We start from the raw sequence: 18,959 nt of genomic DNA on the forward strand, positions 1-18,959 counted from the left end.
AAATACCACGCTGCCAGCCAATCCTTTAGTAACTAAAACTAAAGGTTTATTGTAAAAGGAAAGAAACGAACTATAAGAGAAATGTTAAAGGATTAAAACAATCACATACATACAAATGATTTGAAAGTCCATGTGTGTGTGTGTGTGTGTGTGTATATATATATATATATATATATATATATATATATATATATATATCAGGTTTCCAGTAGAATTGTGGTGGTTGCAGGCTTGTATAGTCCCTCTGGCATACATCCAGTACCTGGATGGGTCTCAGTTCTTTGAATCACAGTTTCAGTTGTAGATGAGTTGATCCAGAGGTAGGCTGAAGACTGAAGACAAAATGGATGTGGTGTAGCTGCCTTTTATGTCCCTTGGCCTTTTCCATGCTGCTTGTGGAAATTTACAGGAATAAGATGGAGTCCAGAGTCACATGAGTAAGTCCAGGTGACTAATCAGGTGTATCCCTGGCTTCTTCCCCTGGGCCCATTGTACCTTTTGAATTCCCTTAATGGACCATCAAGCGGGCTAGTGCTGCAGCCATTCTGTCTGGCGTGTCACCCAGAAACACAGCACAAGTTGAAATACAGATACATCAAACGTACCCATAACTTCCAACATAAATATGACACATGCACACAAACAATATCATCATACTTAGCAAATTATAACCTTTCTAATGGTACCTGACATGGCATATCTCATATGAATTATTGTAATTTTGACATTGATGTTAAATAGTATCATAAATGGTCCCACTAATCCAACCAGCATCACACCTCTCTTGAACAGATGATGATCTGACTGCATCTATAAAAGTACTGTGTACTAGTTTGGCCTCTTCTATTGCTTTTATTCTGGCGGCAGTTCCAGGCCGTATCTTCCAAGCGTCAGAGTTGGAGCCTGGCAATAATACTTAAAAGATTTTGTTGTTCCTCCTGTGTCTTATAATCATATTGATCACATCTCATTTCTATTAACAAACTTCTTTGTCTTGCAGTATGAGTTGTTGGGTAAGAATGAAACTGCTGTGAGAGAAGAGATGGTGCATCTAGCAAATTACCTGGATAGTGTAAGTTGAAGCTATGCTGTGTGTAAATTGGCAAGAATATTGAATGTTGTAGCCTTGCAACCTCAGGGCTTAAGTTTATAAACTTACCACCTTGGTCCGTTATCTTGTCAGAATCCCGCTAAGCAGGGCCAGTAAATGGATGAAGAAGGGAAATCCAATGTCCTATTGGAAGTGATGTTGATGGTTCAATGGGAAGCACTCCTCCCTTGGAGTTACCGTTGAACCAACATCTCACTGTGGAGCTAGAAGTTGCTGTAAGGTGGTGGTAGTATTTATTGACCAGGGAGTGGGGTGGAGCTCCCATCACTGCAAATCTTTTAAATCAAGATTTTGTTTTATAAAAGATATTCTCGAGTTCAACCATAATGATTAGATTTGAAGCAGGAATTAATTCAGGGAAGTCATGTGATCTGTGTTATGCAGGTGGGGGTCAGACTAGATGATCAGTTGTCTCTTCTGGCCTGATAAACGATGAATCTGTTATGCTCTGTTTTAATTTGACTTTAGTTTGCTGGGGACACTATTGGTTTGTATTCAGGATTCTTTCTATTTGTCTATCTTGGGTTTTTCTATAGCACCTATCACTATGATATATAGGCACTAGTCCTTTAGCCCACTAAAGTTTAATAGCAGGACATATAAAATTTGGGAAGCTGACATCTTTACTGCTTAGGAAAACAAAAATTAGATTTTTGGCTTGTGTGATTTATATATAATTTTTTTATCCTTCTGGCATGCTCCTATCTGGCCACTCTGTTTCACTCTGCATTTCCCTTTTCTTTGCCTTTCCAGATGTACATTATGCTGAATATTCGCATTGTGCTGGTTGGCTTGGAGATCTGGAAGTACAAAAACTTGATTAGCACAGATGGAAGTGCTGGTGATGTGCTGGGGAACTTTGTACAGTGGCGAGAGAAGAATCTTGTCACGCGTCGACGACACGACAGTGCCCAATTTGTTCTGTAAGTGCTAGGAATCTTTTTCCCTGTCGAGAAATGATTTTAGGAAAGGGCTTTGCTAGTAGAGTCTCCTTATTACTTAAATCATAAAGGTTCCATTCAATGAAGATTCCAGGGTAATGGCTCTGTTTCTGGGTGCTCTGGTAGTAATCTGCGTCACATGCTATTTATTGTAGCAGTGTGAATATTCAGAGCCAACTTGTTGCATCTTTAAGAAGCTCCCTTTGCCATCCCCAGAAAGCAAACCTCTAGTTCCTGACAAATGGAGATATTACTAAAATTAGAACAATTTTTGGGTTGTTCCTAAAATGATGCTGCTTAATATCTCTTATTATAAAACTCTCAACTGTGGGTGACTTCACGGATAAACTTTTGTCACATCATTTATTGGATAGACTTGTAGATTTAGGGCTTTTCCCTCGAAGGCCATAACTATTTCAGCTACAGTGTGTTGAATGTTATGGTTTAATGGACCACAAGCTGTTTCTGTAATCAATATCCAGAAGCTGGCTGCTTGATTTGAACCTCACTGTGTAGGATTAGCTTGTCTTTGTCCAGATCACCAGCACATTCGCATCATTGCACTATTAGCACCGCTTTCTTAAGCTGGAGTTTGTTTAATATTTGGAAGCCACGTGTGGGACATTCTTGTTGCTCAAGTACTCTGTAGCGTATTGTGGGCTTGGTGACTTACAATGTGTCATAAGACAGCTTGGCAGGTAGCTCCTTCCAGCAAATGTATTTAAAAAAAAAAAAAGACATTCCCCCCCGCACCCCAACCCACACTTCATAAATGTTTGATATTAAATCTTATCTTCACTGTACGTCTAGCCTGTTATGCAACCTGCTGTACTAGTACACTCAAGCTTTCTGTAAGAACATCAGACACAAAATTTAAAGACTTAAAAGGGAAGCAGGGAAAAGAGAAGTTAGTGGAATAAAAAAGCAGCCACCTGCAATACAAACTTTAAGAAAAAAGAGGTTGGTATGTGACTTAGGCTTTTATTTTGGGGTGAGGATTGACTCTCTCTGAACTATATGGTCCCTGTCTTAAAAAACAAACCACTGTCTAAGTAAAAGCATGATATTAATGCCAGCACATACTTTCTTAGCACTGTACTTCCTTTTGGATTCTGCTTGCAAAGCAGAAGTAGTGTCGCCGCTGCTTTTGTGTGGCACAGAGATGCACTGAAATGTTGCACAGCTGGTCATTATATTTTAGGCTGTCGTGCCTCCGGCACAGTTAAGTTGACTCATTAATTTTTTCTTTCTAATGCGCTCTAGGAAGAAGGGGTTTGGTGGAACTGCAGGAATGGCCTATGTTGGAACAGTATGCTCCACAAGCCATGCAGGAGGGATTAATGTGGTAGGATATCTTTCATACCTCTTTCCATTTAACTTTAATGTGAAGTCTGTATCTTTTAAAATCAAAGACAGTATTAAGGATCCAACTTAACCCCTCAAAGCAAGAAAATTCTTAATAGCTGCTGCTTTCTGTCTCCTGTCTCTCTCCTCTTTTGTGTATATACTGCAGCTCAGAGTCCCAGATTTGGTCATGTTCAAAGGCCCTAGGTGCTGTCAATACCGTTCCTCCACAGGCGGCATTGAGTATCTCTCTTTTCTGAGAGGCACTGAGTTGAAGTCAATGGGAGCTATGGATTGCTGTGGTGATTGGACCTACAAATTTACCCTCATTGGGAGCTCAACTATGAAAAGTGAAAGTTCAGAAAATGTCACAAGAACTTGTACTAGCAAATGTTGATGGGGGGAAAAAGGTGAAAAAAAGAGACACACTGAATTAGTCCAAACAAAAAGGTCTTCTGATATAATTCAAGGACTGTGCTAAGATCATGTCTGGTAAACCAGAACCGTATGAGACCCGAAATCAATTAGCCAAAATTGGTGTGTTGGAAACCAGACCTAATTGGTGGGGGCCTTTTTTTTAAATAATTAGAGAGAGATTGAGAGGCATCTAGGGAAATCTGGCTAGCACAGTGCTGGCTGACAGAAAGATGAGCAAAGGGGAAGGAATGAGCTTTGCCATCCCCACCGTATCCTGGGATCCCAGACCTCCTCCTTCCCAATCCTGAAAGATGTCGTGGCCAGACTGGGCCAGAGAGAGGTAACCAGATAATTTGGCCACCTCCAGTAGCTCTGGTTGAATCCCTACCACCACCTGGGATGTGAGAATTTGTCATTGACCCCTCCCCTCTGTGTGTTCTTTTCCGTTCCCACCTTATGTCTTTTCTTTTCTATCTCTTTCCTTTTGTCTTCTGTTTAAGTCTGGCCAAGGCTATGTTTTGCAATACTGCTGTAAACATGTAACCAGAAAGAGGCAGCTAAAAGCAGTGCCCAGACAGCTTAATGCTGGTACAAATTTGCCAGGTCTCAGAGTGACTAATAAAATGGAGTGCTGGGCCTGTGTTTTTTCCAGCAGTAAAGTTGCAAGTGAAAGTCAACACTAAAGACAAAAACTGCATTTTCTATCTGTTGTTGTTCTTTTCTCTCCCTTTGTTGTGTGTGTGTGTCTTGTTTTGCCTCCTAGGAAATGGGATCAGACTTTAACAGCAGCAGCAAAAATGACCGCTCCAACCCATGTCAACGAACTTCTCCTCTTTTCTCTCAAAAAGGACAGTTATTACCATCTTAAATACTATCTAAAAGGCTGTCAAACAAGGGTTTTTTTTCTCTTTCTAAAAACTATCCAGCTTAGGGAGGAGAAAAAAAAGAATGGTATAAAAGTGAACACCTTATTTAATACTTTACATTTCAAGTGCTTTAACTGTTTTTCCTTCCTTTCTGTATCTTTAATGAAAGGTGTGTGCCATGGTCCTGAGCAGACTGAGGTCTCTGTGTACCAAACTCTGAACCTTGTTTAACGCTGTTTTAATGTTGGACAGTGAATGGGTTATGTTAACACCTTTGACTCTTTGGACCCATATATTCCATCTAAATTAATACAACAGAGTCCTTCTCTAGAAATCTCCCCCCAAGTGTATGCATGATCTTTGGGTTCACAAAGGGCACTCCCAAATCAGCAGGCGAGGATTTAGACAGACAACTATCCTGTTGTGTGAAACAGCCAAGTGACTTCAGTATCACTGCTGTGCAATGGAGAGATTCACAGCACCATGACTGGGAGAAACTACAGGGATATGCAACTGGGGCTGTTCAAACACTCCACAGGCAGCGGCAGCAGATTTGAATAAGGAGTCAATTAACAGAACTCCAGCACCCAAATCATCACTGTGCAGTCTCACTTCCTTGGAATAGTTACTGAAGACTTGCACCAGAGATACTCCAATTGCAGCTTGCATGGATATGGAAGAAGGTGTGGATTGGTCTGGGGATGAAGAAAGGACACTTGTTTAGTTCCTGGGCTAGTACTGCAGTGGCTGATGATCTGTCTAATTCTGCGTGGGTGGGTTTGATGCCACTGGTGTAAACAAAAATGCCCAGTGCTCTGGAACATGAGCTGTGCACTTGTGTAGATGCGGTGGCAGATGGATACCACATGTTTTTAGTCTAGCTGGTGTCACGCCTGGATTTATGGAACAGCCTCGCAGCTGCAGTAGTATTCAGTTCCTCCATTGTTGCTCCTGTACAATTAATCGCTGTGATCTCTGGATTCACATAGCTTCTCTGCTAACTAGAGTGTCCCTTAGTGCCAAGTGTGATTTGAGGTTTTTGTTGTGTGGATACCTGGCCAGTGGGAATTGAACTGGGATCTCCCAATTTATTTCAGTAGGCAATTAAATTAGCCATAGTTGTCTTTGAAACTGTTGACTTGGAGCAGAAACTCTCAAACATTCCCATAATGTGCACCATATTTAACAGTGAAGGTCTCATGGGCCGCTCCCCTCATCCATGATCACATGACATGTCTGGCAATGGTGTATATGGAAAAGTAATAGTAAGAAATTATTTGACATAGTTTAGCTTCTGTAATGTTGTTTTGCAGCTAGAAACAGAAAGGAGACACCATGTGACAAGCAAGTAGGTGCTCCACAGGCCACCAGTGGTTCTGGACCAGAGTTGGAGAACTATTAACCTAGAGATGCAAGGCTATATATCCTATTACCAATCTACTGATCAATTCAGTACTCATACAAGCTGGAAAGCATAAACCGTCTAGGTTACCTGACTCTGAAGATCACGTTAACACAGTGACTAAACCTAGCGCTAAGTTTCTGAAGGGGCTAGGGGAACATTGGCTTCTTCCTAGGACAGACACTATAGTATTTAACTTTTTTTTTTTTTTTTTTTTGGTCTTGTGTAGTTTGGACAAATCAGTGTACAGATGTTTGCATCAATTATTGCTCATGAGCTGGGTCATAACCTGGGAATGAACCATGATGATGAAAGAGTTTGTGACTGTGGAGCAGACAACTGTATTATGAACTCTGGAGCATCGTAAGTAACGTTTTTATGCCACACTGACAGGTATGTCCATAGATGGTGAACAAAGCAACAATCTTTGTTTGTATTTAGCATTTATGTGACACTGTTAATATTCAAAGCATTCTTACAAACAGCTAATTAATTTTTGCAACATGCTCAGGAGGAAGGCAAATATTAGGGCTTATCTACATGTGAAATTAATGTGGAATAGAATAGGGTGTCCACTTAAACCGAACTAAGCTTAACTGCACAAAGGCACTTTCAGTGCAGAATAAGAAATGTCCACCAGGGTCTAGTGTGGAATAGCTATTGCACTTTAAATCCACAACCTAGCTCAGTGGTTCCCAATGTTTTTGGCTCGAGGATCACAGATATAATTTTTAGAGCCCTGAAGGGCCACCAGTCTCCACCAGCAGGCCACCTCCACACTGCAGGCAGCCGGAAGGAATTCAGCAAGGAGGCTGCCTCCTCACTGATCTCCCATCTCCCTGGCTACAGCAGGGAAACCGTCCATGTCCTGTAGCCCTGTGCACTCCACCTGGGTCACTAGGCTGTGGCTCCCTTCTGCAAGTAGGGGGATGGAAGATCAGTGCTCCCCTCCCTCTAGCTCCAGTAGGGACCCCAGCACCTAGGGACCCAGGCCGAGTGCTTTGCCGTGCTCCCTGCTACAGCGGGGGGAGGGGAGCGCTGATCTCCTGTCCCCTTGGCTGCAGCAAGGAGGCTGCACCAGTCTTTTAGACCTCCGGCAACGCGCTCCGCATGTGTCCTTAGGCAGTGGCTCTCTTCTGCAGCCAGCAGAAAGGGAGCCGTGGGCTACTTTGAAAATCTCTGTGGGCCACAGGTTGGGAACCACTGCCCTAGCTTATTTTCACTAGCTTGCTATGTAGAGAACCCTATATTGTCCTGGTTTTTTGGGAACTGAAAGGTTGCATGACTTAATTCAGGGGTCTGTGGCTCCCAGTCCTTTGTTTAGATTACACCTATTCCCTTGTATTATTTTTCTGATTGCGGCCCTGTTTGTTTTTTGTCATCAGAAGGTTATATAGTTAAACTCCTGGTGCTATTTAAATATTTAATTAAGGGGTGGCCAATTTTCTTTTAAGTAAAGATTTTTGCTTTACAAATGTAACAGAAAATGTGTTCTCATTCCGCATTCAGAGGTATTTTATTATATTGTCCTTGTCTTTCTCTAGCAGTTGGCTCTAATTTTTGCTAGACTGATTCTTTGTTGCACAAAAATGCTGGTCCAGAGGAGCTCATAAGTAGACGTGGTGTAAGGAACTAATTATATTTTCTGTTGCAGAGGGTCCAGAAACTTCAGCAGCTGTAGTGCAGAAGACTTTGAGAAGTTAACTCTCAACAAAGGCGGAAGCTGTCTGCTCAATGTTCCCAATCCTGATGAAACTTACAGCATCCCCTATTGTGGCAACAAGTTGGTGGATGCTGGGGAGGAGTGTGACTGTGGTTCACCAAAGGTCAGTACAAGTGACAGTCGCTCACGTGACTCTTTGTTAAATGCAGTCTGTCTGCATTTCCACATTGGTGAAGATATGATTCTTTCTCCTTCACTGAATTGCTCTTCATGTTTCAATTGACAGGAATGTGAAAGCGATCCTTGCTGTGAATCAAATACTTGTAAACTCCGAGCCGGGGCTGAATGTGCTTATGGTGACTGCTGTAAAAAATGTCGGGTAAGAGACCCCGGGATAGTGTTGGAAGAATCTCATGTCTTAGAACATTCTCCTCTGATTCTGAGGAAAAAGGAGTGCAGGGCTTGATTAGTGGGTCCAGGAGGGAAGTGGTATGTGCTGAGCTGGGAAGGTTTTTTCATGTTTACAGCACAAAAGGGTGACTTCAGCGGGTGCATGTTCCGTCTGTTAGGCCTTTTTTGGATTTATGTACAGAATGTATGTGATGTATGGCTTTTTTACATCTTCTCTTGTGCTTTCTTTTTTTCTCCTCTTCCAGTTCCTCCCAGGAGGCAGTGAGTGCCGGGCAAGTACCAATGAATGTGACCTCCCAGAGTACTGCAATGGGACCTCCCAGTTCTGTCAGCAGGATGTCACTCTTCAGAATGGGTACCCATGCCAGAACAATGAAGCCTATTGTTACAATGGAGTTTGCCAGTACTATGATGCACAGTGTCAGGCTATCTTCGGCTCAAGTAAGGATGATGATGATTGTAATGTTTCAGAGGGCCGTGGCTGAAAGAGAAATCATCCAATTTGTTCAACGAATATGGATTTTTAGGTTTTTTAGACTATAAGAAAAGACCAGCTGGCAAAGGATTGGCAGATGATTTTAAACCGTTTCTGGTATTTATGACGAATTAACCTTTATTGTCCCATAAAATTCATTTCTGAGTTATGGACTCAAGTACTACTAATTTCCTTGCTATGATACACTCACGTTGTCAGATTCTATTTATAGGGCTAAATATATTCCTCAAGACTTAATGTCCAGCTAATAATAATTCTTTCTAAGTGACTGTATTTTCTGTCAGTCCTGTTAGCTTGGAACCTGTCTGGACTAAGAGTTTTACCCCTTTTGTATATTTTGGTCAAGCTTTTCAATTAGTCATGCTGCAGACAAACTCGTGGTGCGACATGGGTTCTGGGGCTAGAGAGAAGTATGTGCACAGTGTGAGATACTTCTGTAACTCTCTGTTAGCTGACCTAGTTCCCCCTCTGTGTTTGCAGGAGCAAAGGCTGCCCCTAACATTTGTTTTGCTGAAGTGAATTCCAAAGGTGACAGGTTTGGCAACTGTGGTTACCATGGCCATGATTACAAAAAATGCTCCAGCTGGTGAGTTGAGTTTAACATGGCAGGGAATGCATAGCAGGTATTAAGAAAGTCTCTAAAAATCCACATTCAGATGCTTTAGAATTAGTCAGCTATCAAATCTTTATACATAGCACAACTTTGTAATAGAGATTTGTCACAGACATACACTGCCCCTCACTGATGCTGTGTGTCATTCAGAAACCAAAATAAAGTGGCTTAGAAAAGTTCTTTTAAAGCCTTAAAAGAATTAGGGTTTGAATTAGCGTTTGAATTAGGGTTATTGGAGCTTAGGTTACAAATACATAAAAGTACAAAAAATCTACATTGCTTCATAATTCTGTTACAATATTAGTCTATCTAAATGGGCGTGAATGTGCAAACAATTCTTGCTGTAAAGTTTAATGTATAAAAAGAGGCATCTTGGACATAAAGAGCCTGCATTTTATTGTTCTTTTTTTTTTTTTGTCCTGCCCTAAGCACTATGCACAATGACGTTATGTAGACATGCTCTTTAGCTGATTATTTTTTCTATTAGCTACATAGAGATGCGTTGCACGAATGTGTTTAAGATTTGGGTTACTATGAGAGAGTTTGTTCTAATTCTTTATTGATTTATTCTTAGCCGAAAGATAAGGTGTGTGTACACGCTGAAGAGAGTTGTGCAGGGTTGTATTTGCTTTTGTTTGAGGATCACAAAATGTTGCCACCAGCAGGGATAAATCCATGTCCTCATTATAGTTTTAGACAGATGCCCAGCTCACGCTTGTTTTGCACTTCATTTCAGTGTGATGTTAGTTTTTGGGAGTGTATCTTATCTGATCTTTAGTAATCCTCCAGTAGGAAATGAAGGCCAGAAGAAAGCCAAGTGTACGTTGATCCTTTCCCCGATATGAATTAAACACCAGAACCATAACAATCCTTAAATTATACTGTTGTTGTAGGAATGCCATGTGTGGGAAGCTGCAGTGTGAAAATGTGAAAACCATGCCTATTTTTGGGATTCCACCTGCATTTATTCAAACCCCCCTCAGAGACAGCACATGTTGGGGTGTGGATTTCAAGCTAGGGTCAGATGTTCCAGATCCTGGAATGGTGAATGAAGGCACAAAATGTGATACTGGAAAAGTAAGCAGTAACCAATTAATAACTTCAAAATATTCCTGGGATAAAACCCAGATGAGTTGTTGGGGGGGGAGGTGTGTGTGTGTGTGTGTGTGTTTAAAGCTCCACTTTTACATATTAATTCACCTTAATGTTGGTGCATGCAATGTAATGTAATGCAAAACTTTAACAGTTATTTACTTCCCCATCTCCTCCTTCCCCCCACACTAAATGAGTAGCACGCTTCCTAGAAATGAACTATGTGAATAAATTCTTCTAAAGGGAAGTTGTTTATGGAAGGAAAAAAAAGCAAGTGTTAAGTTCAGTTAAGACTATGATCTCTGGAAATCAGTGATCAAGAAGAACTAGCTTTACAAAAACTGCCTTTCAGGCAACTTGTGGAAATTCAGGTCAGTGTCTATACACTGTAATTATCAAGTTGTCTGAAAAGGAGACTCAGCTAGTTTCTGCTATACTTTAGCATGGGGGTTGCACCTAACTTTTCCCCCGCAATGGTCTGAGACCTTGCTATCCATACATTTGTACCATGGATGATTCTCATACTACTGGTGTGTATTAAGACCTTGTGTGAAGGGTTTAAGATGAAAATGCAGCTCGCTTGCAACACACTTTATGAATTCCTTATTACAGCAAACAAGTTGATATCAGAGTTAAAGTTTCCGGGGTGGAAAAGGGTGTGCATTCTCTAAGTGGTGTGAGACTTGCGATGGTAGTAGTGCAGGCAGTGAACTCATATGCTGAGCAAGAGTCCAGGGTGAAACAGATGTTGGAGAACAGGGGAAGGGAGGAAGGGTAGAGGTGGTAAAAATAGTCCAAAACTATCTTATTGAGACTTGTGTCTTTTTACCTCTCTAGATCTGTAGGCACTTCCAGTGTGTAAGTGTCTCTGTTCTGAACTATGACTGTGATGTGGAGAAAAAATGTCACGGACATGGGGTAAGTCAGGCAGAAACTTGCCTTTCTGTTCTGATCCAGCATTCTCTGAGTGTTTTTCTTGGGTACTTCTCGTACTTCTCAGGCAATATTGTTTTCTAGGGATGCTCTTCAGAAAGAGAACTCAGATTCGTAGGTTTTTAAGGTCTGAACAGACCACTCTATCATCTAGTCTGACTTTGTTTTACAGAATTTCACTTACCGACCCCTGTATTGAGCCCGGTAACTTGTGTTTAATAATTAGCTGTTTGTGAGTGCTCCAAAGCCTTTATTGATCTCTACCTAAAGAGTGTAACTAACAGAAACCTGGTTCATTTAGAAACACCTGCTTTTTGTTTGAAAGCCCTAAAGAATGGGCTTCATTATGAGAAGTTGCTTTTGTGTGCAGTTAACATGAAAGTCACCTTGAGGTTCCATCTTCACTGGCTATTAAATCATGTGAGTTGAACAGGTTTTAAAAACTGTTTGAGTATAATGTTTTGCCTGGCTAGTGTAACCCAAGCATTACTGTTACAAAAATGTTTTTTTTTTTTAAATACAACTGTTTATAGGTTGCCTAGTCAGAAATGGTTTTGTTTAAAATAAAATTTTAAGATTATTTATATTTGGCAAATAATCCAATTAATAACCCAATTAAATACAGGCAAACCAGTGTTTAAACATATCTCAAACCCAGTCTGGCTAGCATAGTTGGATTATTATTGTGGATGGACCCTGAAGGAAAATAAGATGCGCATTTTTAACAATGAAGTAATTAACCATTGGAACAACTTCCTAAGGGATGTAGTGGATTTTCCAGCATGTGAAGTCTTTTAGAAAGATGCTCAATCTTGATTTTAAAAAGTGTTCTCGCTCACTGACAAGTTATTGGGCTGAATGCAAGAATTAATGGGTGAAATTCTTTGGCCTATGTTATGTATGAGATCAAACTAGATGATCACAGAAGTCCCATTTGGCCTTAAAATCTATGAAAACCTCAGAGACTACTTGTTACACCTTAGATACACTTCCTGAACAAAGATAAATGTATGTGTTAAAACAAATATTATTATGAACTTTTAAACAGTTTCTAGAAATGCCTGCCACTCTCTCACTAGGTCTGTAACTATAAACCTTGTGATATGACACAGAAATGGAAGCTGCCTTTGTATTGATAAAGCATTGCCCTTCCTGCTGAAAGTGCAGTTGTGCGGTTCAGAATAGGCATCGGAATGCAGAACTGATGAGAATGGATGGGGAATCAGGGCCTTTCACACTGTTAGAAGAGAAGTTCTACCACTCTGGTTTACTATAACAGTGGCTAAAGCATCCGAAGGGCATAGGTTGTTTTTTAAATTTTTTTACAATTAAAACTCCTCCTCTTTTTCATACATTCCAACTGTTTCTGCCTTCCGAATCCTCTATTTAGTCAGACTCAAGATGGTGGCTTCCTGACTGACTCTTATGTTTAAAGTGACTTAAAGTTGTAGATATTTAATCTTTGTGATGAGATTTAACAATTACACTCTCTTACTATGTTGCAATTTACTTAACAGTTTTTGTTTTCCCCACCCCCCCCGTTCTAGTTTCGTTTGTTTTTTTTATTTCTTCCCCACGCTGGACTAATAGAAATGTTGGCTTGTCAGCAAACAGTCCTAGTGCTTCACAAATGTATAGCAAAGCAATAATCTGTGTTTATAACTTGGCCAATTATCTCACAGCCTTCCTTTTGCTACAGTGTCATGTGCTGCTGGAATGACAATCTTGGAGCGGGTGGTTTAAGGGGAGTGGGAGCATTTCACAACCTACTGCCGCACCAAGGTCAGCTTTCAGTCCAGTACAACTGCTCTGGTTTTAAGACCATGTTGAGTAGGTTGTGGGGAAAAACTCTAGATGCTGTGTACAGAAATGAAGTATTAGTTCTTCAAGTGATGGTCCCTATGTGTATTCCACTGTGGGGCACAAAAGCACTCTGCACCTGAGACCAAACATGTCTTGCTAGCAGTGTGCGTTGGTCCGTGTCTGTGCCTCCTTGTGCTCCAAATCAAGGGCATTAGGGGGTGCCCTCCAGGTTCTTTCTACTACTCATGGCCTGGGACTAAACTCCTTAGAGTCCGCAGTTTCCCTAACATTCCTGCTAAAATGTTAGCTTCCATTTTGTAAATAGTTTTTCTTCGATAGCTAGTTTTAGTGTTTAGTAGTTAGCTAGTGTTTTGGAGTCCAGGGTTTTTTTCTCCATCCTCATCACCCCCCTCCCACCCATAACATTTGCGGTTCTTCGCTTTCCTAAGATCACAGGCTTCAAATCCAGTGTGGTCTGCCTCTGGATCTTCCCAGGAGTGAGCGTCATGATTCCTGTTGATATTGCCTTGGAGAATCCCAATAAATTGCCATTCATTTCCATTTCAAACTTGGCAATCCCACAAGTTTTGGCTTCGTAGGCACCCAATGGAGTGGTTGACGAGCTCTCAATCTGGTTGTCAGACGACCAGTTTTTCCTCACCTTGATAATAACTGGCTGCTCACAGGCCAGTCATGTCAGGAAGGGCGATTGTCAGTCCTCTCCCTGTGCAGCTTCTCGCGAACCTTCCAACTTCTAGTAAACCTAGAAAAGTCCATTTTAGTTCTAGCACCAGGTATAGAATTTATCAACACAACTCTGAGTTCAATTTCAGCCGTAGCCTACCTACCTGAGGACAGATTCCACATCATGTGAAATCAGCATTTCAGCACTGTTCAGTTTAGTACTACATCACTGGCCCTGAGTAGGTCCAGACGCAGGACCTACCATCCCAACCAAGCATCCCTTTATCTCACAGCCTGGTATTTGGATGGATAATGAACTTAGAGAGTCTGTTCCAAGGAGGTACAATCCATCCTCAGTGATAGCAGAAAACTCTCTATGAGATGATGCTATGCAGTTAAATGGAGGAGATTATTTGTGTGGTGTGAACTTCATCACATACTCCAGAGGATTTGGACATCCCTACCATCTCAGACTACCTTCTTTCCCTGAAAAAGTCAGGCCTATCTCTCTTCTGCATGTGCATGTGGCTGTGACTAAAGCCCTTCTATCAGCTGGTGACAGCTATTTGGTCTTTGCCCACCCTATGAAAGGCCTGACTGGAATCTTTCCCTGGTACAGACACCAACACTAGCTTGGGGCCTCAACCTTGTTTTGTCAACACTCATGAATCGTCCCTGTGAACCATTGGCCTCCTACTCCCTTCACCAGTCTATGAAGGTGTCCTTTCTGACTACAATCACCACTGCCAGAATGGGTGAGCTCAGGGCCCTAATGGCGGACCTTCTCCATATGGTGTTGCCCAGAGGGCAAGGTCTCCTTGAGGATACAGCCCAAGTTCATTCCAAGTGTTCCCTTTGAATTCCCCTTTAACCAATTCATAAATACAGCTTCCTGTCTTCTACCCAGAACCTCACGCCACCAAAGAAGACAGGAAGCTCCATTCTCTGGACCTCTGTCAAGCTTTAGCTTTCCACCTGCAAAGGACGAAACCCTTCCAGAAATCTCCAAGATCTTGTTTCCATTGCTGAGCAAATGAAAGGAGAAGCAACTTCCTCACAGACTTTTTCCAAATGGATTTCTGGTTGCATGTGTCTTTCCTATGATCTTGCAGGGACTATCTCCTCCGAGCCTGAGGGCTCACTTGACCAAAGTCCCATCTGCTTCCATGGCTTCCTGAAGGGTGTTCCACTCCTGGAGATCCATAGAGCGGCAACATGGGGCTCTGTGCACACCTTTACTAGACATTACACCCTGGTACAAGCCTCATCTGCAGACAGCTCCTTCAGTAGAGCAGTCCTGCACTTGATGATGCAGCACAGTTCCTCACACCCTCTTTGCTGAATATTGCTTGGAAGATACCTACAGTGGAATACCTATAGGGATCATCACTTGGGAAGAAAGTTTATTTACCTTAGTGTAATAGGAGTTCTTTGTGTGGTCCTTGTGGGTATTTCACTACCCGCCCTCCTTCTCCTCTGCTTCGGATCCTTTCCTAGAGTGATTTGCAATAGAGAAGGAAATGGAAAGGTGGACAGTCCGTGCCTCCTCATATGCCCTCTGTTTGGAGCACGAGGACGCACAGGGTGCAGGGGCAGATCAGTGAATACTGCTACCAAGAATTTTCCAGTCTGACACATGAAGCCCATGTGGATCCCACAGTGCAATACATGTAGTGACCCCGGATCTCAAAAAACTCCAATTTCGGTACAGTGAGTATCCTTTCTTTTTGATGCAGTAGCTGTTTTTCAGTCAGTCGTTGCCGTTTCTTTTGGAACCTTCTGTTTCAGAAGTTGGGCTGTAGCCTTTGAAGACACCTTGCAACATTTCTCTGTCGCCTCCTCCAGTTGGTGGGTCAGTCTTATGCGGCGCTGCAGTCGCAATGACAGTAATATGTGGGGTTTGTTTTGTTTTCAATTTAAAGGTGTGCAATACCAACAAGAACTGTCACTGTGACTCAGGCTGGGCCCCTCCCTACTGTGACACAAAAGGATACGGAGGAAGCATGGACAGTGGACCTCCTTATAATGGCAAGTAGTGATGTGGTGACTTCAGGGCGGCATGCATGCCCTTCTTGCTGTTGGTGCTATGTGGACAGAGTGTGCAAATACAGGGCCCAGTTGTCTGGAATGCTGGCTGTCCTGAGAAATGAGATTGGCTGACGTGCTTGTGGCTGAATCTGCAGTGAGTTTTATTTTCAAGCACAAGAAGTCAGACTTTGGGTCTCATCGTGCTAGAGACTTCTGCCCTCTGGAATGTTGGAAACCTTGCAATTTTCCAGCTGTTTTTTAGGTGACTTCTGTCACCTGGGTCAAAATCTTTCAAGAACAGATATGTCCACACTGGAAATGGGGACCCATTCCAGTTTTGAATCCTAGAACTAAAATTTGTAAGGAGGGGCAGATTTGAATCTGTCGATTCCAGTCTATACCTTCAAAACGTGAAGGCCTGTTTCTAGAAATAATGGTAGATGGAAATAGCTGTTTTATTTACATGACTGTGCATCCACAGTCTGAGTTAAACACTCATAAAACTTGGGTGTTTTTTTAGTGTTTTCTTCCTTGCAGGCATTTACACCTGTAATGCAGATGTGTGACTTATGTCTGGTGAAGGGGATTAAGGTACCATGCATGGCATATTACCAGATTACCATTTAACTAGCATTTATTATGAGTGCAGACTGTTGTACTAAACACGGATATAAAGCAGTCCGTGCCCCAAAGATCTTATGGTATAGAAGAGGAGGCACAAATCAAAGAAACTGGGAGACAGAGGTTGGTGTCAATTTAGTACGTTTTTTTGGTTGTTTTGTGAACTCTCCTGGAGAAGGTGTTAGACATGGATTAGTGTCTGGAGCTGGCAGAAAAAGTGTGTCGTCTTAGGAGGGATATGGATGATGAGAGATGAGAGACTGGTGCGCACTGGGGCTGGGAGGGTATTCCATGTGTAAAAGAGACTGTGGGGAAAGGAATTGAAGGGAGCTGTGAAGCTTGCTTGCATGAGTGGGCAAGGGGAAGGCGATATGAAACAGGATACAAGTTGTAGCCTGGGGCAGAGTGGTACGGTGCCTTCAAGGCAAGGAGAGACTTGATATGGTAAGCACTAGGGAGCCAGCAGAGAGAGAGATGAGGACACAGGAGTGACATGGTTTGCAGTGGATGAGGAGGATAATGTTGACAGCTCTCCTCTATGAAGTAATAGGGGTCTAGGGCAAACCAGCTGTAGTTAACTGAGTTGAAAAATCACTCTCTAGAATCTGAAAAAGTGTCTGAACCATCAGGAGAGAAGGGAAGGGGCATAATGCCTCTGTGCAGGGGGATGGACTAATGACCTCTTTGAGATCCCTTTCAGCCCTATATTTCTATGATCCTATGACTTTTCATACATATGTTATGGAGAAAGATGCCTCAAGCCTTGGGAACGGTCTGGATGAGTGGAGAAGGAGAGGGTGACTTTAAGACTGTGAACCTGAGCTAAGGGAGGATGGTGGTGGTGCCTTCAATCAAGAAGGGAGGATGTGAAGAGGATTGCGGGGTCGGGGAAGGAGCTCTGCTTTGGCCCCGTTTTACTTGAGCTGGTGACAGGCCTTTCAGGATGATGCATCGGAAGGCGTCTGTTGTTACTATATTACTGTGCTACAGGGATATTGGAGAACATGTGCTCTACTCTTCTTGGACATGCACCCTGCAGTTATACTCAACATTAGCTTTTCTTTTACACAGAATGGAGGAGAATTGTAGAATCAGTCCTATCAAAACTGAGCACCATTGCAAAGCTTTGTATTGGTTGTACTGTGAAAATTCATTCTGTCTGCTTTTCTTTCTCTTCCCTCTTCCCACCAGACAAAGACACCTCCTTAAGAGATGGGTTGCTGGTATTCTTTTTCCTGGTCCTTCCGCTCCTTGTAGCTGCTCTTCTGGCATTTGCAAAGAGAAATAAGCTGATGCAATGCTTCAGGAGAACGATATCACGCTGTCATCGGTAAGTAGATTTTCTACACCCATCCTGTGACCCGTCCGTGCCTAGGGCAGCCACCTGAAAATGCCAAGGTCAGGGCAGGCTGCAAAAGTAGAGCAGATTTTCCTAACACTGATGGGTGACACTGAAGTCAGACTTCCCAACCAGCCACAAACAATACTTCTGATTCCCCACAGTGGTTATCAAGAAGTTAAAATAAAAATATACACAGCCCCCTTTACTGCATTTCAGTCTCTGGCTCCCAATCGGCCACTAGGTCCAGTAAAGAGATCAGTTATTTAAAACTCTCTGCTCTTTACCAGAAAGGTTTCTCCTGACCCCAAAGGGTCAGCCACAGTACCAGATCAATATAAATTTGGATCTTATCCAAAATACCCCACTGCCAGCCAATTCTTTAGTAACTAAAACTAAAGGTTTATTATAAAAGGAAAGAAACAAACCATAAGAAAAATGTTAAATGATTAAAGCAAACAGACATATACAATTGATTTGAAAATTCATATATATTAGGCATCTAATAGAATTGTGAAGTTTGCAGGCTTGTATAGTCCCTCTGGTGTTGTACATCCAGTACCTGGATGGGTCTCAGTCCTTTGTTTCACAGTTTAAATTCAGTTGTAGATGAGTTAATCCAGAGGTAGATGAAGACTGAAGACAGAAGACAAAATGGATGTGGTGCAGCTGCCTTTTATGTCCTTTGGCCTTTTCCAGGCTGCTTGTGGAAATTTACAGGAATAAGATGGAGTCCAGGGTAACATGAGTAAGTCCTGGTGACTCATCAGGTATATCCCTTGGCCCCATTGTACCTGTGAGTTTCCTTAATGGGCCATTAAGCAGGCTAGTGCGGCAGCCATCCTGTCTGGGGTATCGCCCAGAAACACAGCACAAGTTGAAATACAGATACAAACATATTCATAACTTCCATTACACTCATAACAGGTGAACATAAATATCATCATCTTACTTAGCACATTATAGCCTTTCTGATGGTACCTGACATGGCATATCTCCCATGAATTATTATGATTTTGACATATTGATGTTAAATAATATCATAAATGTCCCCCCCAATCCAGCCAGCATCACACACCCCTTTTGCTGATACATCATAAATTGACTATGGACTCTTTCATCTACAGAAGATGATCCCAAAGAATCGAGTATCAGCAGTCCTGAGATGTAGAGCTGAGCATGTTTATCCCATGCA

The 18,959-nt window shown here is 42.1% G+C and overlaps 1 protein-coding gene across 1 annotated transcript in view; it reads left to right on the forward strand.

Annotated features, from left to right (window-relative positions):
• Window positions 1–18,959, forward strand: part of ADAM9 (ADAM metallopeptidase domain 9) — a 36,083-nt gene that overhangs the window by 13,819 nt on the left and 3,305 nt on the right. Inside the window, exons 8-19 of the mRNA XM_067545146.1 lie at window positions 1,001–1,072; window positions 1,865–2,034; window positions 3,316–3,397; window positions 6,311–6,444; window positions 7,736–7,907; window positions 8,031–8,123; window positions 8,401–8,596; window positions 9,132–9,237; window positions 10,158–10,341; window positions 11,194–11,274; window positions 15,699–15,804; window positions 17,617–17,755. Of these exons, the coding sequence (XP_067401247.1) occupies window positions 1,001–1,072; window positions 1,865–2,034; window positions 3,316–3,397; window positions 6,311–6,444; window positions 7,736–7,907; window positions 8,031–8,123; window positions 8,401–8,596; window positions 9,132–9,237; window positions 10,158–10,341; window positions 11,194–11,274; window positions 15,699–15,804; window positions 17,617–17,755 (1,535 nt within the window). The remainder of the gene's footprint in view (window positions 1–1,000; window positions 1,073–1,864; window positions 2,035–3,315; window positions 3,398–6,310; window positions 6,445–7,735; window positions 7,908–8,030; window positions 8,124–8,400; window positions 8,597–9,131; window positions 9,238–10,157; window positions 10,342–11,193; window positions 11,275–15,698; window positions 15,805–17,616; window positions 17,756–18,959) is intronic.

This window comes from Emydura macquarii, unplaced genomic scaffold (genome assembly GCF_026122565.2).
Source record: "Emydura macquarii macquarii isolate MOO-44397 ecotype Brisbane River unplaced genomic scaffold, CSIRO-AGI_Emac_v2 contig_201, whole genome shotgun sequence".
Taxonomy (NCBI): Eukaryota; Metazoa; Chordata; order Testudines; family Chelidae; genus Emydura; species Emydura macquarii.